This window comes from Rhizopus microsporus (genome assembly GCF_002708625.1).
Source record: "Rhizopus microsporus ATCC 52813 unplaced genomic scaffold scaffold_32, whole genome shotgun sequence".
Lineage (NCBI taxonomy): Eukaryota > Fungi > Mucoromycota > Mucoromycetes > Mucorales > Rhizopodaceae > Rhizopus > Rhizopus microsporus.
In genome coordinates this window covers 17,824-42,448 of record NW_019671947.1, presented here as the reverse complement: position 1 = coordinate 42,448, position 24,625 = coordinate 17,824, and the positions used below count along the sequence as shown (strand labels likewise).

At 38.3% G+C, this 24,625-nt stretch overlaps 13 protein-coding genes across 13 annotated transcripts; 7 read left to right on the top strand and 6 right to left on the bottom strand.

Moving 5' to 3' along the window:
- Nucleotides 1–57: 57 nt before the first annotated feature.
- Nucleotides 58–1,188, bottom strand: RHIMIDRAFT_209056 (Arginase/deacetylase; the record flags this gene model as incomplete). Its single annotated transcript, XM_023607108.1, has 2 exons — nucleotides 58–858; nucleotides 913–1,188. The coding sequence occupies 2 exons, from the start codon at nucleotides 1,186–1,188 to the stop codon at nucleotides 58–60; spliced, it is 1,077 nt and encodes a 358-aa protein (XP_023461326.1).
- A 211-nt stretch (nucleotides 1,189–1,399) lies between these two features.
- Nucleotides 1,400–4,002, top strand: RHIMIDRAFT_274146 (HCP-like protein). The gene is made up of 8 exons (XM_023612440.1): nucleotides 1,400–1,450; nucleotides 1,508–1,560; nucleotides 1,612–1,651; nucleotides 1,707–1,981; nucleotides 2,046–2,543; nucleotides 2,593–3,126; nucleotides 3,184–3,352; nucleotides 3,410–4,002. Exons 1-8 carry the CDS (start codon nucleotides 1,420–1,422, stop codon nucleotides 3,823–3,825), a joined length of 2,016 nt encoding a protein of 671 aa, XP_023461325.1. The 5' UTR covers nucleotides 1,400–1,419; the 3' UTR covers nucleotides 3,826–4,002.
- Nucleotides 4,003–4,531: 529 nt separating this feature from the next.
- On the top strand, nucleotides 4,532–5,707 carry RHIMIDRAFT_274143 (uncharacterized protein). Its single transcript, XM_023612439.1, has 5 exons — nucleotides 4,532–4,916; nucleotides 4,969–5,013; nucleotides 5,066–5,235; nucleotides 5,284–5,446; nucleotides 5,502–5,707. The coding sequence occupies exons 1-5, from the start codon at nucleotides 4,796–4,798 to the stop codon at nucleotides 5,681–5,683; spliced, it is 681 nt and encodes a 226-aa protein (XP_023461324.1). The 5' UTR covers nucleotides 4,532–4,795; the 3' UTR covers nucleotides 5,684–5,707.
- An 89-nt stretch (nucleotides 5,708–5,796) lies between these two features.
- On the top strand, nucleotides 5,797–7,359 carry RHIMIDRAFT_242429 (PIN domain-like protein; the record flags this gene model as incomplete). The annotated part of the gene is made up of 4 exons (XM_023609782.1): nucleotides 5,797–6,490; nucleotides 6,541–6,699; nucleotides 6,751–7,055; nucleotides 7,108–7,359. The coding sequence occupies 4 exons, from the start codon at nucleotides 5,797–5,799 to the stop codon at nucleotides 7,357–7,359; spliced, it is 1,410 nt and encodes a 469-aa protein (XP_023461323.1).
- A 23-nt stretch (nucleotides 7,360–7,382) lies between these two features.
- Nucleotides 7,383–8,521, bottom strand: RHIMIDRAFT_242428 (putative aromatic ring-opening dioxygenase LigB subunit; the record flags this gene model as incomplete). The annotated part of the gene is made up of 6 exons (XM_023609781.1): nucleotides 7,383–7,526; nucleotides 7,578–7,652; nucleotides 7,740–7,878; nucleotides 7,930–8,227; nucleotides 8,279–8,419; nucleotides 8,470–8,521. The coding sequence occupies 6 exons, from the start codon at nucleotides 8,519–8,521 to the stop codon at nucleotides 7,383–7,385; spliced, it is 849 nt and encodes a 282-aa protein (XP_023461322.1).
- Nucleotides 8,522–8,598: 77 nt separating this feature from the next.
- RHIMIDRAFT_242427 (uncharacterized protein) lies at nucleotides 8,599–9,135 on the bottom strand (the record flags this gene model as incomplete). Its single annotated transcript, XM_023609780.1, has 1 exon — nucleotides 8,599–9,135. One exon carries the CDS (start codon nucleotides 9,133–9,135, stop codon nucleotides 8,599–8,601), a length of 537 nt encoding a protein of 178 aa, XP_023461321.1.
- Nucleotides 9,136–9,210: 75 nt separating this feature from the next.
- On the bottom strand, nucleotides 9,211–9,790 carry RHIMIDRAFT_242426 (uncharacterized protein; the record flags this gene model as incomplete). The annotated part of the gene is made up of 2 exons (XM_023609779.1): nucleotides 9,211–9,657; nucleotides 9,707–9,790. 2 exons carry the CDS (start codon nucleotides 9,788–9,790, stop codon nucleotides 9,211–9,213), a joined length of 531 nt encoding a protein of 176 aa, XP_023461320.1.
- A 181-nt stretch (nucleotides 9,791–9,971) lies between these two features.
- Nucleotides 9,972–11,376, top strand: RHIMIDRAFT_96497 (uncharacterized protein). Its single transcript, XM_023615938.1, has 5 exons — nucleotides 9,972–10,437; nucleotides 10,500–10,543; nucleotides 10,601–10,758; nucleotides 10,820–11,035; nucleotides 11,083–11,376. Exons 1-5 carry the CDS (start codon nucleotides 10,035–10,037, stop codon nucleotides 11,354–11,356), a joined length of 1,095 nt encoding a protein of 364 aa, XP_023461319.1. The 5' UTR covers nucleotides 9,972–10,034; the 3' UTR covers nucleotides 11,357–11,376.
- A 20-nt stretch (nucleotides 11,377–11,396) lies between these two features.
- Nucleotides 11,397–13,406, bottom strand: RHIMIDRAFT_242424 (uncharacterized protein; the record flags this gene model as incomplete). The annotated part of the gene is made up of 3 exons (XM_023609778.1): nucleotides 11,397–12,824; nucleotides 12,880–13,133; nucleotides 13,187–13,406. 3 exons carry the CDS (start codon nucleotides 13,404–13,406, stop codon nucleotides 11,397–11,399), a joined length of 1,902 nt encoding a protein of 633 aa, XP_023461318.1.
- Nucleotides 13,407–13,886: 480 nt separating this feature from the next.
- RHIMIDRAFT_231774 (uncharacterized protein) lies at nucleotides 13,887–16,166 on the top strand. The gene is made up of 10 exons (XM_023607705.1): nucleotides 13,887–13,921; nucleotides 13,986–14,119; nucleotides 14,171–14,327; nucleotides 14,379–14,501; nucleotides 14,553–14,650; nucleotides 14,697–14,879; nucleotides 14,924–15,047; nucleotides 15,104–15,193; nucleotides 15,247–15,431; nucleotides 15,485–16,166. The coding sequence occupies exons 1-10, from the start codon at nucleotides 13,906–13,908 to the stop codon at nucleotides 15,944–15,946; spliced, it is 1,572 nt and encodes a 523-aa protein (XP_023461317.1). The 5' UTR covers nucleotides 13,887–13,905; the 3' UTR covers nucleotides 15,947–16,166.
- A 1,533-nt stretch (nucleotides 16,167–17,699) lies between these two features.
- On the top strand, nucleotides 17,700–18,257 carry RHIMIDRAFT_274126 (uncharacterized protein). Its single transcript, XM_023612438.1, has one exon. The coding sequence runs from the start codon at nucleotides 17,719–17,721 to the stop codon at nucleotides 18,211–18,213; it is 495 nt and encodes a 164-aa protein (XP_023461316.1). The 5' UTR covers nucleotides 17,700–17,718; the 3' UTR covers nucleotides 18,214–18,257.
- An 856-nt stretch (nucleotides 18,258–19,113) lies between these two features.
- RHIMIDRAFT_96437 (phospholipid-translocating P-type ATPase) lies at nucleotides 19,114–24,104 on the top strand. The gene is made up of 7 exons (XM_023615937.1): nucleotides 19,114–20,566; nucleotides 20,640–20,785; nucleotides 20,837–20,912; nucleotides 20,962–21,790; nucleotides 21,845–22,679; nucleotides 22,740–22,822; nucleotides 22,874–24,104. Exons 1-7 carry the CDS (start codon nucleotides 19,235–19,237, stop codon nucleotides 23,989–23,991), a joined length of 4,419 nt encoding a protein of 1,472 aa, XP_023461315.1. The 5' UTR covers nucleotides 19,114–19,234; the 3' UTR covers nucleotides 23,992–24,104.
- A 155-nt stretch (nucleotides 24,105–24,259) lies between these two features.
- RHIMIDRAFT_242420 (uncharacterized protein) lies at nucleotides 24,260–24,565 on the bottom strand (the record flags this gene model as incomplete). Its single annotated transcript, XM_023609777.1, has 1 exon — nucleotides 24,260–24,565. One exon carries the CDS (start codon nucleotides 24,563–24,565, stop codon nucleotides 24,260–24,262), a length of 306 nt encoding a protein of 101 aa, XP_023461314.1.
- Between the last annotated feature and the right edge of the window lie 60 nt (nucleotides 24,566–24,625).

Here is a 24,625-nt window from a genome sequence, read left to right as displayed (position 1 = left end):
AAAAAACAAGGTTCAGGAGAAATGCATATTAATTTGTAACATCTTATTACCTTACTCCTATGATTCTCCATATTGAACCATCATTGACATCACTTCATATATCAAATCTGCCGCCAAGAATGTAGTTAATTGTGCTTGCGTATCATATGCTGGTGACACTTCTACAATATCCAGTCCAATAATATTATATCCACTCAATCCTCGAAGGATATATTTCATCTCTCTAGTCAAGAATCCTCCTGTCTCGGGTGTTCCTGTGGCAGGCGCCATCGATGGATCAACCACATCAATATCAATCGACACATACACTGGCATTTCTTTATCGTTTCCTAGGATCTGCTTCATGCGTTCGACAATACCTTCAACACCCAGCGTGAAAATATCATTTGCCTTGATCATTTGAAACCCAAGTGCTTGGTCGCGTGCTATATCATCTTTATCATATAATGTCGAGCGAATGCCAACATGCATCGACGTTCCATTTGTAGTGAGACCTTCTTTGGCAGCGTGGTACAGAGGATTACCATGATTAAACTTGCTTTGCCTTGCTTTGACATTATAGATCTCGGGTGCCCATGTGTCTAGGTGAGAGTCAAAATGAATGACCGCGATTGGACGCCCGTGGACCTGTCGCATGGCTCTCAGGACAGGCAACAGGATCGTATGGTCTCCTCCTAGAGTAACTAAGCGAGGAATGGGTGTACGCATATTAGGCGGGCGCGTGAGGACGTACTTCGTATAGGCTTCTATTTGTGATATCGCATGCTCACTGTCAAACGGTTCAAACGGAATATCTCCGCAATCAACAGCTTTAGCCCATGATTGAAACGGATGAACATGCAATTCATTATTGTACCCCTATAAAAACCGCTTTTTAATTATTCTTGCCCTCCCATTTTTCTTTGGCTTTACCTTGATCCTTTTTGATCCCTCTCGAATCCCTGATGGACCAAATCGGGCGCCCGTTCTAAAAGTGACTCCTATGTCATAAGGCGCACCCACAATGGCTATATCATAATCCTCATTTGAACCTTCTTCCCAACATGAAACATGAGGTAAATGAGCAAATGTGGAAATGCCTGCAAAGGAAGGTACATATACATCCCTTTCAAGTGTAGGTCGTGATGCAAAGATCTCGTGCGCGTTTAAAGGCACCTGTCCAAGTTGGCCAAGGCATCCACTAGCCATCAATGACAATAACCATAGTTTAGTATTCATACTAGATAGAGAGAAAAAAAATACGATTGTGAAATAAGAGGAAGGCTATCTTTTATCTATCTGCTATTTTCACACACCTAATATGTCAATGGGGATTTCACAAAACAGTAATCATGGTCATGTATTTCATTGTCCGACATATAAATTAAACATCAACCAATCATGATCAACAAACGCATTTCTTATTCTTTTTATTTATTAATGGTTCGACTAGGTCGAAAACACATTATACGTAAGAAAAAAGAGAGAAAATAAACAATTAGCCGTTCTCATATTTGAATACATGTAGCTTTATTTACACTATGCTGCAGTTGTCTTGTCGTGAATACTTTGGCTAATCAAGTAAGCTAAAGAATTTATTGACTGCATGTAGATTAATGGGTGCAATAATAGATTGTAGTGACTTCAGTAGAAAAGAATACAGACAATAATGGTATACTAAACAGCATGCAGAAATAGTTTTGGAGCTTATACTTTTTAATACATAGGTCAGCAGCTATACAATCTAGCCATAGAGCAACTTAAAGAAATAGAAAAGAGACATAGTCATACCCAAACATACAATAATAAACCTACTGGATATCTTCAGTATCTGTTCTCTCTGTTCGAGCAGACAACAGAAATTACAACAACATTCAACAAGGAGAGTCACCAAGACAGTACGGTGAGCAAAGAATATCACGATGCCATCGCCCTTTTGCAAGAAGCAGCAACCACATTTCAAAACAATGATGCTTTACTTCTTTTGGCCGAGCTAAACTTTGTAAAAAAAAAAAAAAAAAAAAAAAAAAAAAAAAAAGACACGACTCATTTACATTTTATACTAGTTTTCAAAATACGCGCATCCAAGAAACTATCAGCAAGCATTTAGATACTATAACGAATTAGCCAGCAAAGGTAACGCAACTGCGCAATATATGCTGGGATTCATGCACACAACAGGCATTGGAGTGCAGCAAAAGGATGAAGCAAAGGGATCGATTTATTATACCTTTGCAGCTGAAGGAGGAGACACGTTAGCCGAGATGACACTGGGCTATAGGCACCTATATGGCATTCATACTGACGAAAATTGTGAGGATTCCCTTCGCTACTATAGAAACGTGGCAGAGAAAGCAATTCACCATTATCTCTCAGGACCACCTTTAGGCCGTCATTTGCCATTTGCCAAGGTACGCTTACCAGACGAACAGGGCGGCATATATGGATTCACGGCCAGTGCGATAGCAGACAAAAAACGAGTTCAACGATCAGAGACAAGTATGAAGGAACTGATGCAGTACTGGAAATACCTTGCTGAGAGCGAAGACGATAAAGAGGCATTGGTACAGATATAAGCACATAAATGAGATAATTACTAAATGCCTCATTTAGTTGATGCTGGGCAAAGTGTATTATTTTGGTACTCGGGATATTCCGAGGGATTATACGGAAGCCATAAAGTACTTTAAGCAAATCGCTGATAAAAAACTTTTGACGTCAGCCAACAGAAAGAAGGAGGAGAGCAAAATTCTGGGTCAAGCTGCAGGATACTTGGGCCTGATGCATTGGCGTGGTGAAGGCGTCCCTGCGAGTGTGAAGCATGCTTATGAATGGTTCAAATTTGGCCTCACGTTTGATGATCCAGCATCCCAGAATGCTATCGGGCTCATGTATAAGAACGGTATCGGTATTGATAAAGATCAACGTTATGCATTGCATTACTTTAAAGCAGCTGCTAGTCAGAATCATCCAGATGCCATGGTCAACTTAGCCCTTGAGTACGCGCAAGACGATATAACTCTGCCGACAGCCATCGACTTGCTCACAAAGGCTGCAGAAAAGGAGCATTTGCTCGCGTATTGGTACCTTGGTCAATTAAATGATCAAGGTTATAGTTCAAGTCGTTCATGCCGTGTCGCAGTACATGTAAGTTTTAGAAGAAGAAGTATCATGTACATTGCTTCTAAAACAAGAGCAATATAGTACTATAAGGCGATCTCTGAAATAGGCGACTGGCTATATCCAACAGTAGAGGAAGGTTACAGTGCCTATAAACAAGGAGATCATGAAAGTGCATTACTTTTTTATACTTTGGCAGCAGAGAGAGGCTATGAGGTTTCACAGTCTAATGTTGCTTACCTATTAGACCCTGGTAAGAAGAAAGAAAAGGGCAAATCTACATCATTCTTTTCTAACAAGGACATCACAGATAAAAGAGTCTGGGATTTTAGATCCTTGTTTACAAAGCAAGAAAAGCCCAGAGATATTGAAGGAGAACGCACAGCATTTACATATTGGTCAAGAGCCGCTCATCAAAGCAACATAGATGCTCGTGTCAAGATGTGTGATTACTATTACAAGGGCATTGGCACAAAGGCAGATCCCGAAAAAGCAGCAGCTTGTTATCGCAATGCTGCAGAAAATGGTCGTTCGTCTTTAGCTTATTGGAACCTTGGGTGGATGTATGAAAATGGTATTGGCGTAAAACAGGATTTTCCTTTAGCAAAGAGAGCCTATGACAATGCATTAGCAACTTGGCCAGATGCATATTTACCTGTTAAACTTTCTTTGCTGTCATGTTTGAGAAAATGGTGGTGGCATAGAATGACAAGTAAAGATCAATAAGAGAAAACGGTACTGGGTATTACTTCTTCTTTTTTTATAGCTATAACTAAATAAACAACGTGTATCAAGTGCTATTAACCTTCTTTGATCCTCTGAGAGTATACTTGTATATTTCAATAAAGAGTAAATAACCAAATCTCTCCTTTTATCCTTGGACTACCATGATACGAACAGGAGAATTTAAACTGTCTTGTGTTTTTCAGTTCTCTGATAGGCTTAGGCATAGTTGAGATCAAAGATCTCTTAAACAAAAGAAAAGTCATTGAAGATAGATTCCTTCTACCCCCTCCGTTTTAGCGGATCTATAACATCCTACTGCTTTTATTCGAACAATTAAGTTTGCTATCCAGTGTGAAATATACAACAGAAAGACTTATACCCTCAAGGAGGTCTTTCAATAATATATAGCTTGAAAATCTTGAGAGAGATCTGTTTGCTATTTTTGACACGCTTTGATGATTCACATTTCTGATACTTTATTAAAATTTCAATCAATGACTCACATATAGATTGAAAAACTAACTCTGACTCATCAAAAGAAGCTTAACGCGTGATCCTAATGTAAAATAGCAATAGAGCTTTTATTTGTGTAAAGCATTGATCAAATATGTCAAAGTACAATCTATACAACGTATTCATTGCTGTAACAAGTGCAATAAATAAGAAGAGACAAACAGCATCATTTATCAATCCAATGTCATATTTAGATTATATATCAAGCACGGCCTTATTTTATCTTTTAAATAAAAGAAGGGACTATTAGTAATATAAGGAAAAGAGGATATATAGTAATGACAGAGTACTGCCCTTGTTCTTTGCCATATTTCCAAGTTGAAGTCATCATTGCCCTATTTTCAAAAATCTGAATGTTTCTCTTTTAAACCTCAGTTACAATTTTCTTCCCGCTTTAATTTTTTAACCTTTTGATTCAGTTCCGAATTACCTTTCTTTTTCTTTTTTCTATATCTCTATGAACAACACACTCCCCAAGCTAACAAAAGCCTCTGACAAGCCAGCGGCTATCAAGAGTGTATGTGTCTTTTGTGCATCCTCTATGGGTACTGATCCCATTTATGCTCAAGAAGCTGAAAGTAAGTGAGAAGAGAACTAGATAATATAACGTTTATACATGAACTATTTTAGAACTCGGCAAAGCGTTGGCAGAAAACAATATAAGACTTGTTTATGGTATATAGAATTATCTTAAAAAAAAGAGTACATCTATTAACACAAGCGATAGGTGGAGGCTCTGTTGGTCTCATGGGCACCGTAGCAAAAGCAGTGCTTGATAATGGCGGACAAGCTCTTGCTGTAGTACCTGAACCACTCTATAGACATGGTAGCAAACAGATATGTGAAGCCATTATTGTACCTGATATGCATACTCGTAAGCAACGAATGGCTGATGAGGTAACATGTGCTATAGAACGCAAGGATGCAGTAACTGATGATCAATAGAGCGACGCATTTGTTGTTCTTCCAGGTGGTTATGGAACAATGGAAGAAATGTTGGAGATGATAACATGGTCACAATTGAACATTCATGCTAAACCTATGGTCCTAGTAAATATCAAGGACTTCTTTGGTCATTTCTTAGATTGGATCAAGCATACTATAGAACGTAAGTTTCATTCCTACACTTTTACATGTACATTGACATCCTTTGTTTTATGTAGAACAATTCATTTCACCCAATAATAGACATATCTTTGTTTCCTGTGAATCATCTGATCAAGTTATAGACGAATTGAAGAATTACAAAGCTCCTGATTCAAGATATGCACTTGATTGGTCAAAGAGTGGCCACAATGTTCATTCTAAATACTCTACATTCAATCCATGCGAAGCCAAAGATTAATAAAAAAAGAAAGAGCAATCGGACAATCAAAATATTTTAACTATTTGCTTTTCTTCATGTCAAGCAAAAAACACAGGTTTCTCTTTTTCTTTTTTCTTTTTATATATTAAAGAATGGGGGTGAATGGATTAACAGGAATACTCAGACGATTTGCTCCTAATTCAATTCGTCAAATCAGTCCTAGTCTATTTGCCAAACAGACAATCGCTGTAGACGCCAGCTGTCACTTGAACAAATTTGTATATGGAGACGAACCGCATCCATACAAACACATTTACGGCTTTTATCTTCTCTCTCGTTTCTTTGATATGAACAATATTAATCCAATCTTTGTATTTGACGGTTCAAAACGGTTAGAGGCAAAACGATTAGAACATGAAAAGAGAGAACGACAACGATCCAAAGTGAAACATACTCTACTGTTTGAACAAGAACAAGCAGCACGATTAGATGCTTGGTTAGAAATAACTGAGGATATGGTTCGTCGAATTCCCAACGACCAGGCTTCGTTTATCTTGACTGAATTAGGAGATTCATTATCAGAGATGGATCACGCAGTAAGTGACCATGGTGTGTCTCCAGAGGTCGAACAGGCGATTATCGCCAACAAGTTGAGTCACGTCGCTCAAGATCTGAGAGAAGCAGTGATACAAGTGCAGGATACTGAAAAATATACAAGAACTGCGCGTCAACTGGCCAGTCGAGAAAAGAATTTGGTAACAGAAATGCTTATTAACAGATTACGAGATGTAAAATCCTCACTTGAATCGCTCAGTGACGATAATCAGATAAACAGACAATCTTTAGGTACTGTGTTGATGTTGTTTAAAAGGGCCAGCCATTGAATTTTTTTATAGAAAAAAGGTCTGTAAGGATCACGCAGGCACTAAGAAAGGAATGTCAAGAGTTCTTGGAGTGTTTGGGATACATTTGCTTTTCATGCGATAATCATGAAGCAGAGGCGATGTGTGCGCACTTGGGGAAAGCAAAAAGAACGACAGCTACTATATCGGAAGGTAAGGTAAAAAGAGAAAGTCAAATGCATTGACCAACATCTTCTTGATCAGATCTTGATACACTCGCGTTTGGTGATACACCTCTCTTGCGTTATTTCTTTTCTCGCACACAATCCGTTCTTTATATTGATCCCGTTATTGCCAGACAAGAACTCAAGCTTTCCAGAGACTCATTTTTGGATTTCTGCATCTTGTGTGGAACAGACTTTTCAGGGACCATTCAAGGTATTGGCCCTATACGTGCACTACAGTATATACAAAAGTACAAGAGTATAGAGAATATCTTGGGTAAACTGGATGAAATCAATCCCAAATACGCTCCACAAAAGTCATTTGACTATAAACTCGCAAGAAGAGTATGTTGTGTGTATAGAAACAAGGAAAGAAAAAGGCTCATTACTATTTTAGGTATTCAATAGTTTACCACCTATACCCGAGGATGACCTTGTTTATGAAAGGCCAAGGACAAATCAAAGCGAAATAGAGGATCTGTTAAGATATTATGAGATTGATACAGTTGAAGCAGACGTGAAAGTGAAGACAGCTATCGTTCGACAAAATATTACTCAGCCGAACGAGTGGGGAGCAGATCCCTTTTCTGTAAACACTTTTAATAATACCCTTCTAACAATAGATAACAATAGCCTTGGCATAAACTAAGGACATTTATTACACATAAGCACTTAGGAGAAATTAGGCAGCTTGATATCTTCTGATAATCCAAATCCATAGCATGACCAACTTAATGTACCAATATAATCAGTCAGTAACTTTCGACCCTTATCATTACCAGCAGCACCTATAGCAACATGAAAGGGAACCAAATGCTATCAAGCAAAGTGTTTAGTATACAGCATTATAAGCTAAAGATAATGTACCTCTGCTGTGGGATGACATTTTCTGAAATCAGCATGCTTATTTAATTCATTTGCTTTTTGGTTACGCTCTTCTCCCTTTTTTTAAAAGAATAAACACATTAGAAACCAGTTTGGTCCATATATATATATATATATATATATATATATATATATATTCCTTACGCTTAATTCACAAGCTATTTGATCCAGTTCTTTATCAAAATTATAAACAAAACCTGGTACTGGCTTATTCATCGAACTCCAGAGCTCTCGTAGGTTATGAACTGCACTTCCACTACCAATAATAACAACACCTTCATCTCTATGTTCGCTCATAAGAATATGTAAGCATGATATATATTGCCTCTGTTACCTGAGTGATTCTAATGCTTCACCCACCTTGATATGCATTGACATATCTTCATGAGCAAATGTGGATACTTCAACAATTGGAATATCTGGGTTAGATTTCATTGCCCGCTTCAATGGAACCCAAACACCATGATCATTGCCATACTTTTCCCCTGATGGACTAAGGCCAGCCTTTTTTAAGAGGTCAATGACACGATTCGCTAATTGAGGCGAGCCTTGATGGTCCCAAGTTTCTTCATAGTAATGCTTTGGGAAATTGTAAAAGTCATATATTAACTTGGGCTTCTCTGATGTATCCACTGCAAAAGACATATGAGTATACATATGCATGCATATATCTACAATCATACCGAAAATGCCATGTTTGCCTTCACCTTGCCAATGAGCACTGATGATTACAATAGCCTTTGGCTTCAGTTCCTGCTGAATATATTGACCAAACCAAGTATAAAACTCTCCAGGCTTTTCCTTGTTATCCAGCAAGTTGGGACCTGCAAACGGTTTATTATCTATTGAATATCCCCCCAATATCATAATTTACCTCCATGAGAGATAAAGAATACAGGTGCACGCATATGAGAATCAAGAGTCATATGAAATAGAGAAAAAAAGAAAAAGTTTATTTATTATTCACAGCTTACAAACAGATTAATAATGCGTGACAAATATTTTACGCTGTTTCTGAATTATTTCCTAGTTTATCTCGAAGCTTATAGGCACCCACTAATATACGAGCATCTTCCTGTTCTGTATTTCCTGGTCCCTTATAATTAACTCCTTTTAAAAACTGCTTTTGTGCGCTATAACATGCCCAAAACTTTTGTTTTTGTTCCTCACACATCTTTGCTTTATCCCACCAACTGCCATGTTGGAAGCAGGTCATCAAGTTTTCATGAAGATCAGCACAGACAGTAAGCGCTGTTTCATGAATTTCATTTCTTTGCTCTCTACTTGATGTGTATGTTTCCATTGATGGTTTATCTGATGAACCAGTAGGTATCGGGTTAACTGTTTGTGCATGCATATTGAAATGACTTTCAGTCTTTTCTGGTAGCTGTTCTTTCTTTTGTTCTTCTATTTTGACATTAGGAATAGGCTTTGTTGGATCATAACGCGGTTGTTCTTTTAGCAAGTAATCTTGTTCATCAGTTGATTGATTAACATAAGTTTCTATAAATTCTCTTGCTTTATTATTATTGTTTGTCATTTTACAGTAAAAAAAAGAAAGAAGGTAGGAATTTGAAAATGAAAAAGTAAAAGGGGGGCTGTCAAATTGTATTTATTAAGCCACTTGTTGCTTCTCTTCTACAACTGCTGCTTCTTCTTCTTTTACAAATCTATTATTCTTCAATACTAACTGTCCATGCTCTAAAAAGGATGGCCAGTCTTTATCTCCCTTTAATTCCATGAATCGAGGTTGTTCCCAAAGTGCCAATAGTTTTTGTTCATTCTTGGCTCCAACAGCCTCAAGTGCTTCACGTAATGAGATAACTGAGTTCTCTACCATGTTCATTTCATCTACAATTCTCAGACGTTTAGGTCTTGACAGATATTCAGAGCTTGATCTCAAATCATCTCTTTTTGCTTTAGAACGATGAAGTAATGCATCAGAGACTGCTTGTGCTGATTGAGGTGTATTGAATCCTGTCAATGCAACTAATGGACGCCACAAGTCTTTTCTTAATCGAACCGGTCTGTTGGTATTTCCTAACTGATGTAAAGCTTTATTCTAATCGACAAGGGTGAGTTGTATGTTGTTATTTAACATGTATATTTACCTTCATGTTTTGTCTCAAACTGACCAAGATTTGATTGGTTTGGATATGTCTAAACAGATATACACCGTAATTATTAGCTGACATGTTGTCGTTTTATATATGTGTGCGTGTGTATGTGTGTGTGTGGTGAGTGTATACAAAAGACAAAAACAAAAAAAAAGAGAAAGGGGACTTATAAAAACTTTAACAGCTTTCAACAGCCGACGCTCCGTTCACGTCATCTTTTTTTTGGGCTTTCTTTTCTCTGTGAAGCTTTGAAGTTTAAGAATTTTTATAGGCGACATTTTTTTTTTCTCTTTTTGTTTTTTATATTAACAATCTTACATCTATGTTTCGTCCTAATACAGCAGCGACAGACTTGAACGAATTTCCTGTTCTTGGAACCCCTCCACCAACGATGAATAGAGCTTCAGCTGTACCCAATCGACTTGCAAGCTATGCTTCTACAGCTGGCAATGGTTTTCAAGAGCCCCTCGAAACCAGTGACTTTAATAAGTTGAGCTCCTTTTCGAATAGAAACAATTTTAATGGAGTAGCTCCTTCAGCAGATCAACTATCAAGCAGAAACCTTGCGCCGAGATCTTTTTCAATGGATGAATTCCCAGCGCTACGTAGCGCCGTTTCGCCTTTTGATAACTCAATAGGTAGAGAATCTGGAAAGCCAGAGCAATGGTTAGACTATGCTAATTTAAGAGAGCAACAACAACAACAGCAGCAACAACAACAACAAGGTAAGCTGTAGTGTTCATCATGTTTTGCATCATTAGTTTTTTCTTACTCGTTTTTGAAAAAGGAGGAAAGCCATTTCCAGAAAAGAATGAATTATCAGATTCTTGGGTAAAAAAAAAGGTTATTTATACATGAAAAAACAATTGCTCATGATGATTACAAAAGGCGAGAAAACAAGATGAACTATCAAGTGATGGAAAACCAGCGGATCCATATGGATTACTAGGACTCTTGGGAGTCATTCGGATGACTGATCCCGATCGTAGTATGTTGGCGCTGGGTAGTGACTTAACCACACTTGGCTTAGATTTGAATACAGCAGAGTAAATTCAGAAAGAAAGAAAAAGCGCGTTATTGATTAGGGATATTCATATGTTTATATAGATCGATATATTCAACATTTATATCTCCTTGGTCAGATACACAAAGCTTACCAGGACTCAATGTTGAACCAGGCTACTACTTACCTCCGTGCTATCGTCATGTACAAGCAACACCGCCTGCACATCAGCGCATGAGAACATTCTCTGATGAAATCCTGTTTTATGTGTTTTATTGTATGCCAAAAGACATCGCCCAGGAGGCAGCAGCACAAGAACTGTAAGCAAGAAAAAGATAATCTCTTACATTTATTGATTGATCTTTAGATATGCACGTAACTGGCGTTATCATAAGGAATTAGGGCTATGGTTAACAAAAGAAACAGACGAAAATGGTAGACCTGTACAAAGCTTTCGAAGGACATCTCCAAATGGTCTGGATCGTGGTGTGTATGTCTTCTTTGACCCAACAACTTGGCAAAAAGTGAAAAGAGAGTGGACATTATCTTGGGATGCTCTTGAAGAAAGATCTCAACCAAGTCAACAGCAACAGGGCCCATCAAACCCTTCGTCAAGTAATTCGAATAGAGTGATAATGTAGACTGCCCTCAATTGCTTACTACATGCGCACAAAATAAAAATTAAGAGATGAAAAGAGGGGTTTGCACACCTTTATTTATACGCTCGTATCTAGCCATTTCTCTTTCATGCTTCAAATCCTTTAATTGCTTCTCTAGCTGCTTCTTCTCCTCTGCTTCCTTTTCTAGTGCACGCTGATGCTCTAGTTGCATGTCATTTATCATCTTTCTAAACTCCTTACGCAATGAAGCGGTCGTGGGTGTATCAGTGACTTTATCAAAACCTAAATTCTTTGTTTTTTCCTCTTGAAGACTAGCTTCCAGCTGCTTGACTTCCTGAGTCAGCATCTCGATACGCCTCTCATAGTTGGCCTTGTCATTCTCGAATTCCATCGCTGTACCCGTCAGACGGTCAAATTCTTTAAGAATGCCTTCAAAGTTAGCTTCCATTGCAGCACTTTGCTCGATCCATGCCGCTTCCCTGAGAGCGAACTCTGACTGAATCTGGCCCATGTTGCCTTGTCTCAGTTCGGCCTCCAGTCGACTAATCTGGACGTCACGATCATCCAGTCCTTTCGACTTGCCTTCGACGAGCCATTCGAGGTCTTGACAGGTAGCAGCCAGTTTGTCGTGTTCTTCCTTTATCCTTTCACATTCACGTGCTGTCTTGTCCAGTAAAGCAGCCTGCTCCTTTAACTGGGCCTGATACTCTTGTTCCTGTTCTTCTAGCTGTTGCTCAAACTTGGCTTCTGTGTCAAGAACAATTGTCTGTCGTTTGACCGTTCTTTCCAAACGCTCCTTTTCATTTCGTAGCGTGAGGACCTGCTCACGGTACTGCTCGATTTCTTTTTTGAGATCCTGTTCTCGTTGTTCAAACGCAGCCGTCTGTGCCTGAATCTTGCTAAACTGGATCTCCATGCCGGCAACGAGCGCCTTTAGTCTGGCCACTTCAATATATTCATTTTGAAGTTGTCTTTTTTCTGATGTCTCTTTTTCCCCTAGTTCCTCTTCCATCGAGATCAGTCTTGACTGAATCTCCTTGGTTTGCGACTGGTAACGCTCCATATGCTGCTCAAGGCAGTGGAGTAAGCCAAGGGTATCTGTTCTTGACGGCTGCTGAATGTTGTGTTTTTTCAAAATGGTCAAGAGGGTATTTGTGATCTGCTCAATGTCTGATTTGATCTCTGATATCGGTCTACTTGGGTAACTGGCTTTCTTCTTTTCAAATTGCTGCAGGCCGAGTCGAAGGACGCCCGCGGTATGTTCCAGTATCCTGTACTGAGTTTCACTCTCTTCAACTTTTAGATCCTTTAACTGTTTAGACAGTTCAGCCACTTTGCGGTCAGCTGCCATGGCTTCATCGCGAGATATCAGTACTGATTGACGGTTCGATGCGAGTTGAGAGAGAGAATGAGATGTTTCTTGTATTTTCTTATCTAATTCAAGTTTTGATACCGAATTTCGTACTTGAACTTTTAGTTTATCATGGCGCTGGATGCTGTATATAAGTTTTTTTTTGTTAAATATCCTTTTCATGTACACATACCTCTTTTAGTGATTCTAGTTTTTCAAATGAAAGTATTTGATAATCTTGAGCATCAATCATTGCCTGAGACACCAATAACTGCAAAAATAGATCTTGATGCTGAACATCCGATTTTATCTGATGATGCTTTGGTGACTTTATCTTCCAAATATTTTCAAGCTCCTGGCTGAGATCATCATCTAGTGTTGTAATAGAAGAAGTAGAGGAAGATAGAGAAGAATAAGGTTCTTCAGTGTGTGTGACCCTTTTGACTTCTACAGAAAGCATAAGCACGAATGTGTGGTTTTTTATTATTATTATTATTCACCTTGTGCGCTTTTACGAGAAGCTTGAGAGTCTCTTATTCGAAAGGGTGAACGAGCAGGTAAGGTAGGTGATGTCGTAGAAGTGGTCGATTGCCGATTTTCTTCCTTTACTGAACTTCGTTTAAATACTGAGTTTTCTTTTTTTGGAAAGCTGAAAAAATTGTTTCGAGCTAATTTTAAACCAATCGGTCTACTGTCTTCATCCGCTGATTGCCTTGGCATGACTGGAATCTAAAAAAAGACAATGAGTACCATTAGTTGATTTAAGTCGTTGGATTTACCATTTTAAATAATAAAAAAAAAGGAAAAAAAAAAGAAAAGGCAAAAAAATAAAATAAAAAATAGGGAAAATAAAAAAGAAATAACAAACTGTAGTACAATCTAGTCTCATGTTTCATAAAGAACCCGTTTGGTTTCCATGACAACATGTTTATGCAGCAAAAAGCCAATTCATAATGAAGAAGAGAGACTGCATTCAACTGCAGGTATGCAACGCTGCACGGACAATCCTTTTAATAAAAGCAGTCAGGAAATACATATTAGGATGTTTTATTACACACATCCCGTAACTATATCTCTATCCCCCTTTCAATGTGGTTCCTAGTTGTGTATGATGTTTATAGGCATATTGTGTGACATAAACGATCCAATGAGATTTATCTGATAAATACGCCCTACAGTCGCCCTCTCTTTTTCTTCTCCCTTTAACTTTTTCAAAAATATGAATGACGAAAAAGGTACATTTATAAGTATATAATCACAACAATCTACTGATCTCCTTTCTTTTTATTCAATGCACAGCGAAAAAGTCTAGGCTTATTGTACTTTCCTTTTGGATCGTCGTTTTAATAGGCCTTCCATTTTGGTGGAAGACGACAGAAGTGTATAGAGCCAATCTTCCCTTTTCAGAAATAGATGCTTGGTATAGTCAACAGGTACAACATGCATGCTATGAGCCCTTTTCTTGCAGTTACTCATAAATATAGGCATGCGACTTTGTGGTGCCAACACGATTCAATATTTATATTCCCTCTCAACTTGAGAAAGCCTATTTTTCCACACAAATACAAGAGAGAATCTTGGATAGAGTGCAATACAAGCAGAACTTTCCCATTCATATTAATATTTATGATTCTGAGAAGGGTGAATATTGCGTATGTTGATTAGAAAGAAAAAGAAACTGACGAGTTATAGATCGCTATGATAATAGGACAGCGGTTGGTAATTACTTGATTTATATCAATCAAAGCGACAAAGAAAGACTTTATGTTGGTAGTGAGAGAGTGAGCTATTTGGATTTGGTGGATATAAGCGCAGGTGGACATATAAATAATATACAGCTCAGCATGTTACTTACAACCTTTATAGACTCAATTGTGAATGCATTAGAAAGTGTGATACCTCCCATTTATTTAAGCGACAATGACAACTTACAAAGGATAGCCTGCCATGGTCAAGAAAAAAAGGTTAGTCCAGTTGATTGTTAAGTGATTATTAACAACCTTTTCTCAGAATGATGTGTCAAGCATGAGGACGTTAAAGTATGCCCCAGAATATGAGATCACGGTCAGTTTATTGAACAATAACCCAGAGAACATGAAGATGGATTGGGAAATACGTGAAGCACTGAATGGATATTTAAATCCTTTTTTACAGCAAATATCAGAATTGTCCAACTTTAGCATCAATTCACAAGTAAGAGAAAATGTAAGCCAGCTTTTGATATTTATGATTTTTAGATCCAAAATTATGCACCACTTTCACTAAAACCCAAATACAAGGAGAGAATTGGAAAACCAAGCTATTATTATTTTGAGCCTCAGCATTTACCTCATTTTGTTAATTCAGCAGAATGGAACTTGGGTAAATGAGAGCAGATCTTTATATATAGATTATTTGCTCACATAGTTCATTGATAGCATCAACTGTGACATCATCTCCTAATATCAACTTTATTTTATATATTCCTTCACAAGAAGAGGCCCCGCTACGTATACATGACACCAAAGGTAGACATCATTTATATAACTTGTGCTTGTTTTTAAAAAAAATCATGTTTTAGGTCAGCCATTACTTACAAATTCATTTTTGATTCCTCGCTGGGGCGGCATTGTCATCAAGAACCCACCCAGATCAGCAGTAGGCAGCTACAAACTGACTAGAACAGATCTTCAACCGATTATCAAGACTTTTTTATCACAGCTTCGAGGCTTGATTGGTGTCAAGGACCTGGATACGCTCGGAAAGGTATCTTATAAAAAAAAAGAGGCTAATAAGTAAGAAGCTAACTGCATCGTTAGTCAATTAGCTTTCCTGTTGAATTTGAAGCGGCCAAGAGAACAGGCATTACAGCACTTGAGAAAGATAATTTAATACGTACAAGAACCCTCGAAAATGTTGCCAATACGATATCTACTTTGAAATCGCTTGGTCAGCTTGTGGATGAGATACCCAACATGGTAGTTCAAGATCACATCAGCAGTAAAGTGCAGCAGTCCTTGAACTGTCTTGATGCCGTACGTCAATCACTGGAGCACGAGGATTTTATGGGCGCATTGAGGCATTCAATCGAAGCTATCGAGTTGGCAGAAAAGGCATTTTTCGACCCAACGATGGTGTCTATGCTCTACTTTCCGGATGAACACAAGTATGCGATTTATATGCCACTGTTTGTGCCTACATCTGTTCCTTTGATATCAGCCTTGATAAAAGAAATCAAGAAATTAAAGAAGAAGAAGGCTGAAAAAGTAAAAGAAGAATAACGCATCTTGCATCTTGCATCTAAAAAATAAAAAAGGAGTTAGTCTAAACCATGTCCTCCCTCTTTTATTATTTTTAGACACATTCTTGACTTGAACTAAAGATAGCTTAAACCTTAGAATTTATAGACTAGCCAGTATTTCTCGTGCATCCATTCATAACATTTTAAATGTCCTATTTATCATAAATATTAATAATATATACAACTGTATCGCACAAGAGTATTGAAATCCTGTATTTGAGGTTATTACATGGTTAACTTAGAATATGTAAGGGGGTAAGATTAATACATTAATTAATAAACAAGTCAGTGCTTATTATGATCCTCTTCTAAATAATCTCCAAATAATAGAAAAAAAAAAGCAAGGCCTTATATGGAAATAATTTGTCTTGACAACACCCCATAACGTACCTAAAGGTCCAATGCCTATGCACATGACCTTATGTCCTCTCTTCTCTAATCTGCCGTGATAATTTCAATATACCAACTACATCAACTACGCGCATTTCGCAAATTTTTGGCATCCACTTGAGCTCATTATCATTCTCTAGACATTTTATCACTGCATGACATTTACAGAGAGCACACCTTTTTTTAATAAAACCTAAAACTCAAAGCAAAGCGATGGAAGCATGTTGTCCAATGTGTGGTGTAGTATAACTTTAGAGCAAAAAGGCAACATCGTTATCTGTAAAATCGTTCCTATTCCATTTATGTAGCTTTAGTTTTTTAGTTTTTATCTTATAGTATGCGGATTGATTCAACCGTGACACACAGCATCTTTTTCAATTTTTGACATTCCGGTTCTTCGATATCACTAAATTGTCGACACATTGCATTTAGAAAAGACATTGTTGTTAATATTGCAGATATGTTTTGACCAAAGAGACTATCTAGTGTAAATAAAAGAAGTGACCAAATATATTGTTTATCATAACATATTTTGCCCGTGCTTTTGGTCGACGCGTTAACGTAGCGATATTCTTTGTTCAAACTTGTACACCACGACACAGTGGATCAAATCAGGAAAATCTTAAAATGTGAAGAATATTAGACTCGTTAGTAGTAGCTATTATGTTGAAATAAATGCAGAAGTATAAAGAAATTTTGCTTTTTCAAATATAAAGTTTATCCCGTTTAGTTTGGATAGAAATAGTACAGCATCTACAATAAATCATCCCCCCTTTATTTAACTAACATTTAATTCTGCAGCAAGTGCGTGCAGCGCTTCCAGTTCAGACTGAGAATTTGTTTGAAAGAATTAATCTATAGCTTGTGCGTTACTTGTTCAATAAAAGTTACCCCAAACTTGTATTTTGAAGATGTTCTGCTGGTGAGAACAATCGTCAGAGTCTGGGAGAGAATATCCATCTGTAATGATCCAACCCACTGATTGGATATTCTTGTTTTTTTCTGGAAAAACTAAAACTGGATTTTCCCGACATTCAGGTTATTCCAATGAGTCATTATTTTGTTGCTAAGCAATATCTCCCTCCTTTTTTCCTTTATCAATGTTAGCAATCGCTTACAAGGTAATATAGTTTTGCCTTGTAGTTGGATTTATTCGGCAAACAAAAGGCCGTAACCAATAAAATACTTTGAAGAGCTAAATTTATCTTTATCACTTTATTAGGCCTTCATGCCGAGTGAAACTTGAAACGCCGCTACCATTGTTGACGTAAAGCGAAGGGCTTAGTGCTATATAAACTGAATCATGCGCCTTTTGATCATACTTTTTCTTTTTCTTTCCACTACAAAAAAAAAAGGATGATAATGAGACATAATAATCACTCAGTTACGTTTCCCTTTCGTAAGAGTATTGACGATGCACCTCGGCGACATTCACTAAAAATCACGACGTCACCACCTAACAGCACATCATTTAAACAAAAGATGACATCCTTGTTTACCTCTTCGCCCGTTGTGACGAGCTTAAAGGAATCATTTCACAAGAAAAGGAGGTCATTTGTTGAAGAAGATATCATTACCGACAGTCCCATGACTGTTGGTCAACCCTACGAACATACCATCTTAGATCATACTACGACAGCATTATTAACCCCACCATCTACACCTTCAATAAAATCATTTGATAAAGAAGAGGTCAAGAATAGCTTAGCATATCAAGTTCATCAAGTGTTAGGCTCAGCTATTGAAGAGGTTGACGAAGAGATCGATAAAGATTGGGAGATTAGCCGAACTGTTTTAGAAGAAAACCTTTTAATAAGAAACGATAAACGATACTCATCCTGGACTATTTCTTTTTAATACCTGTACATTAATACCCCCATTTTATTATTATTATTATTATTACTGAAAATATACAGGTGTACATATGCATTACAGGACCCTTTTTTGTGTGTGTAAATAAAGCTGCCGTGTGTAACAAACGGATACACAGTTTGTCCGTAAACAATCAACTAACGGAATGAATATATATCCTTGACGTCTCCATGGTGTCTCCATGGTGTCTCCATGGTAGTTTTCAGTTGTCATGAATATGATTTATCAAATCAACTTCTTTCTCTCTCTATCCTTTCTTTATACATTAACGAACCAAGCAGAATGGTTTTCACCTTTTGTATTCATAATACTAATTCTTTTGGATATTGGTTACGTAGGTAGCGACCTGAAATAGTAACAAGATGCCTATTATCCTTTAAAAAAGTTGTCAATGTCTTGTAGCAAATAAGTTTAAAAAGGATGGGTCAAGCAGTTTGTTATGGCTCAGTATGTTTCTTTATAGTGTTACACGATGTTAACTCTACATGCTTAGTCTATTGACCGAATAAAGTAAAAAGATGTGCCATTAAAGCTAAGAAAAATGGCTTGGATTTTCTTAGTCTGTATGACTTTGACATGTGTAATCATTTTAGCCTTGGCTTTTCTTTCTTTTCTTTCTTTTTGCGGGGCTTAACTTTACCTGCAAGGCGATCCTTTGTGTGCTGTCATACATAATTTCTTTGTTTTAATTAGTCTTCTTCATGTATTATCAATGTCTTTGAAATACGCAACTGTATAAAGAAAAGAAGGACATACTTCCTCATTACCTATTTAAACGATGGCGCGTGCTAAATTTTATTGAGATCCATTTTGTTGTAACATGCAATATGCCATAAATAGCAGTAAAGTAGAAGACCAATTTAATCTCGGCTTACCAAAATTTAATTTGACTATCACTTCTCTTCTTACTGTCTTTCTCTTTTTCCCCTCATTTATAAATATTCCTTCTCCCACTTTCCTTTCTTTCTTTTGCCCTTTCCTTTCCTTTTCATAAAAAAATCTTTTTATGCTGAAGCAATTCTATTCGAAACTACAAAAGAAGAAGAAGAATGCATTTCCAACAGCTTCAACCGAGCAACGAACCATATATGTCAATATGGACCTTCCGCTCGAGGAGTTAGATGATTACGGCCAACCGACACATTCTTACATTTCAAATAGAATTCGTACAGCCAAATATACTTGGTACACCTTTTTACCAAAGAACCTCTTTGAACAGTTCAGAGGCATTGCCAACATCTATTTCTTATTTCTTGTCATTCTTCAAATGTTTCCTCTCTTCAGCACCTCAGCTTCACCCGTCCTGGTCATTTTACCCTTGGCCGCCATTCTTATCCTGACGGGTGCCAAGGACGCAGTTGAGGACAACAGACGATTTCACACGGATGAAAGTGTAAATAAGGCCATCACATATACCTTATCAGCTTGGAAAAATGTAAATACACCTGTCTACAAAGTGGCTCGGTGGAAAAGGTGGCTCAATTCAATCAAGAACCTGTTTAGGACAGGGTATGATCAGGAGACCTTGATGAGGCTTGAAACAGGTCAGAACAGCAAAACTTCCCTTCGACAGACTATTCGGTCAAAGGCTTCGGCTGTGTTTCATAAAAAGAAGATGCGTTACAGGCCAGGCCAAGTTCCTCACTCGGTCTTGAGACGTTCCATGCTTGATCCTAAACCACAACCCTTGAAGCGTCAGTCGACGAGCATACGACAGCCAGTGGATAAGCGATGGAAACGAACGCTCTGGCAGGACGTGAAGGTGGGCGACTTTGTCTTTCTTCGAAACAATGATGCAGTACCAGCCGATATGGTCGTCTTATCGTCATCAGAACCAGACGGGCTTTGTTATGTAGAAACACAAAATTTGGACGGTGAAACAAACTTGAAGATTAAGCATTCGCTGCAGGCCACAAATGAGATCAGAACACCCGAAGATTGTGAGCAGTCCAAGTTTTATATCGAAAGTGAACCACCGCATGCCAACCTGTACTCTTATAATGGTGTGTTGAAATGGAAAGTAGAAGATGAGATAACAGAAGATAAAACGCCAGAAAGACGACAGAGCTCATTCTCTACGCATACAGCATCGGAAGAAACAGCGGTAGAACTGGAAACGATTGCAGACTATGGAGACGACGACGAGGACGATATAGTATCCCATGAAAAGACAGAGGCGATTACAGGCAGTTCGATTTTATTACGTGGATGTGTCTTGAGGAATACAGGCTGGGTCATTGGACTCGTCTTGTTTACTGGAAATGAAACAAAAATCATGCTCAATTCTGGCAAGACACCAAGCAAACGAAGCAAGATGGAAAAGCAGACAAATCCTTATGTAAAGCATCTTTACTTTTCGTGTGTTTTTTATAATACATTTAAATGTACAAACCCAAATATTTTTCTTTTAGGTCATTTTCAATTTTATAATACTTTTAGCCTTGTGTTTAATTTGCTCTATTGCTGCGAGTATCCTGTATGATAGTCCATCGTCATCTAACCTTTTTGAAGTGCCAGATGCTGAAAATGGGACAATGGAAGGCTTTATCATGTTTTGGTAAGTTACTCTTTATAAAAATTAGTCGTAATTTTCACCATTTGCATATAGGATAACCTTGGTCATCTATCAAAACATCATTCCTATCTCTCTCTACATTTCGGTGCAAATTGTCAAGACAGCCGCAGTAAGTGCATAATTAAACACATAGACATTGGAACTAATTATATCAATAGGCCTACTTTATTCACACTGACATTGACCTTTACAATGAACGCCTCGACTTACCATGTACTCCCAAGACATGGAACATTTCTGACGACCTTGGGCAAATCGAATACATCTTTTCTGATAAGACCGGCACGCTCACTCAAAACATTATGGAATTCAGACGATGTACTGTTAACGGTGTATGTTACGGCTTGGGCGAAACCGAAGCTGCTGTAGGTGCCAAACTAAGAGATGGAGCCGTCGCGGCTGACTCTGCCAAGATTGTGAACCAAGTTGATCTCGAAAAGGCACGAGCTGAGATGCTTGAGAAACAGAGCGCACTGTTTGATCACAAATACATGAATCCAGCCTCGACCTTTGTTGACCCCAAAGTCTTTGACGACATTTGTGCCCAAAACGAACAATCTCAAAGCCTGGTTCATTTCTTTTCGGCATTGGCTCTTTGTCACACGGTGATTCCCGAATTGGATGAGAACGATAAGATTGAGTACAAGGCTCAGTCGCCGGATGAGGCTGCGCTTGTGGCTACGGCAAGAGACCTTGGCTTTACTTTTGTGGCAAGAGAACAGGATAATGTGGTCGTAGATATCATGGGCGAACAGAAAACGATGATCCTGTTGAACGTTTTGGAATTCAATTCGACAAGAAAGAGAATGAGTGTGATCATGCGGTCGCCTCAGGATGGCAAAGTGATCTTGTTATGTAAAGGTGCTGATTCTGTTATTTACGAAAGATTGTCTAAAGGCTTGGAAGAATTGGATGATGAAGCAAGTAAACGGCAACTGAAAGTGAGGGAAGAAACCCTGCAGCATTTAGCAACATTTGCTAATGAAGGTAATATATGGATACCAAAAAAAAAAAAGAAACAATGTACCAATCGCTTAATAGGTCTACGAACTCTCTGTATTGCAAGTCGAGTGATTGAAGAAGATGAGTACCAACAATGGGCGGCTCGGTACAAGGCTGCGTCAAACAGCATACGTAACCGAGAAGAACAGATTGAGCAAGTATGCGAAGAGATCGAATCGTCGTTAACTCTGATTGGTGGTACAGCCATCGAAGACAAGTTACAAGAGGGCGTGCCAGATACCATTGCTCTACTAGCTCAATCAGGCATCAAGATTTGGGTCTTGACAGGTGATAAAGTAGAGACAGCAATCAATATTGGCTTTGCCTGTAACTTGCTTACACATGAGATGCTGCTAATTAGCATTAATGCCAAAAGCGAAGAAGATACTATGGACCAGTTACAAAAGGCATTGCTCGAGGTTCGAGAAAAATCTGAATCAGAGCCCTGTGCGCTGATCATCGATGGTGAATCACTCAAGTACGCGCTTGAAAAAGATGACTGTCGACTCAAATTGCTTTCACTTGGTACACAATGTCGTGCAGTCGTGTGCTGCCGTGTGAGCCCTATGCAAAAGGCAAAAGTCGTCAATCTTGTCAAGAAGGGGCTCAAGGTGATGACACTCGCGATTGGAGACGGTGCTAATGATGTCTCGATGATTCAAGAGGCTAATGTGGGCATTGGTATTTCTGGAGAAGAAGGACGTCAAGCTGTGATGGCGTCTGATTACGCCATTGCTCAGTTTAGATACCTGGGTAAGCTTCTCTTGGTACATGGTCGCTGGTCTTATTTACGTACGTCTGAAATGATCTTGACCTTCTTTTATAAAAACATCATGTGGACCTTGGTCCTGTTTTGGTACCAACTGATGTGTGGGTAAGTTCATCGATGGTTGTTTGAAAACGCAAGATGATAATCATACGCTTTTTCTATTAGGTTCTCTGGAACGATGATGTTTGATTATTCCTACATTACCTTATATAACCTTGTTTTTACATCTTTACCCTGTATCTTTGCCGGTAAGTACTACAGACGAGAGAGTTTGGCTTATAAGCTAATATACTATTCAGGTGTCTTTGATCAAGATCTTAAGGCAGAGTATTCATTTAAATACCCACAGCTTTACTTAATGGGCATCCGAAACGACAAATTCACCACATCTCGATTCTATTTGACAGTATTTGACGCCATCTACCAAAGTGCCATCTGTTTTGGCTTACCCTACATGCTCTTTGTTGGCCCCAAGGCAAGTAGAGAAGGATATGACACCGAAGGAGTGATTGAACTAGGTACTTTTATTGCCGGTATTGCTGTTGTCGTTGCAAACGCATTTGTGGGCTTCACGATCTTTAGCTGGACTTGGATCATGTTTCTTTGCATTTCACTTTCATCCGCTACTTTCTTCATCTGGGTTGGTATCTATTCAAACGTGCCCACATTCCAGTTTTATGGAGAAGACATCATCTTTCGAGAGGCTAGCTTCTGGTTATGCCTTGTGCTCACATTTGCCGTCTGTTTACTACCTCGGGTAATAACCAAGTACTACCTCCACATGTACCGTCCTTATGACAATGACATCATTCGAGAAATCGTTCTCTGCAACAGCGGACTCAAGAAAACCAAGTACAGATATGTCGACGAAGAGCAGATACCGATGGCGCGCAGCTACAGTGACCACTCGATGGCGAGTACGATCAAACGAAAGAGAGATCACCTGAAGGCAAAACTGGGGCTATCACGCACCTTGTCTGGTAGAAGCGAGATCATGAACATGCGAACCGGCACACGTACCTCGTTTACTGGATTTGCCTATTCTTCAGACGACCATCAGGTCTTTGACGACTATCGAAAGTCTGTTTACCGTACAACGACCCAGACGTCTCGACTCTCTGTCATAAGCTTGCCTGTTGATAAAAAAGCGACCAAGAGTTCAGGACAGGACTGGATGCCCCTGGGCGAACTTCGACTTCGCCATTATGATACCGCGCCTGTTGGCATCAAGAAGGATAACCTGGGTAAAAAGATGATGAAGGCAGTCAAGGAAAAGATTATGACAAAACATAATCCATTCTTGTCATCCAGTGAACGAATTGATCTGATGCCTCTGACAGAACAAACATATACCGGTTCTCAGCATCATGAGAGTAGTCATCATGACCCTCTTCATAAAATAGATCGTCATTATTAATTGATTACACGCATTGTAAAGTTTAAAACTATAGAAACATGTACATTCCCCCTTTTGATATCATCACATTAAATTATTCATTCTTATCAATAATCTGATAAACTTTGATTTTTATTTTTTTTTATTTAATAATGCATACAAATATAAATAGAATGAGATATTATAGGCTACTTTTTATGGGTTTTTTTAATCTGCGGGATATGTACTAAAAATAGGTGTTTACAATGGATATAATTACACAATGTTGTCCATCTTTTTGTTGTATCAATTAAAATTCAGATAGAAAGGTACGTGGTCGTTGATTCCATTCTTGTTCGATTTCTTCATCCACCTGATCTATGGTTGAACCTAATATCTGTTTAACTTGACTGGCCAAGTTTAATGGAACCCTCTTCTTGGTAGGTGATTTCAATGGAGGCGAAATGATCAGTGTACTAGAGTGAACTTGCCAAAATTTATGCTCGTCCATCATGAAGCTGTCGTCATCATCCGATGAAGAACAAAATGACTGTCGATGATTGGCTTTTAACTGATGTGGAGGTATTAAAGGTGGTAGTGATGGTGAAGTCGTCATGTATTAAAGAAAGAGAAAAGAATAAAAGGGCAAGCCTTTATATATCTTTTTTTTTTCAAT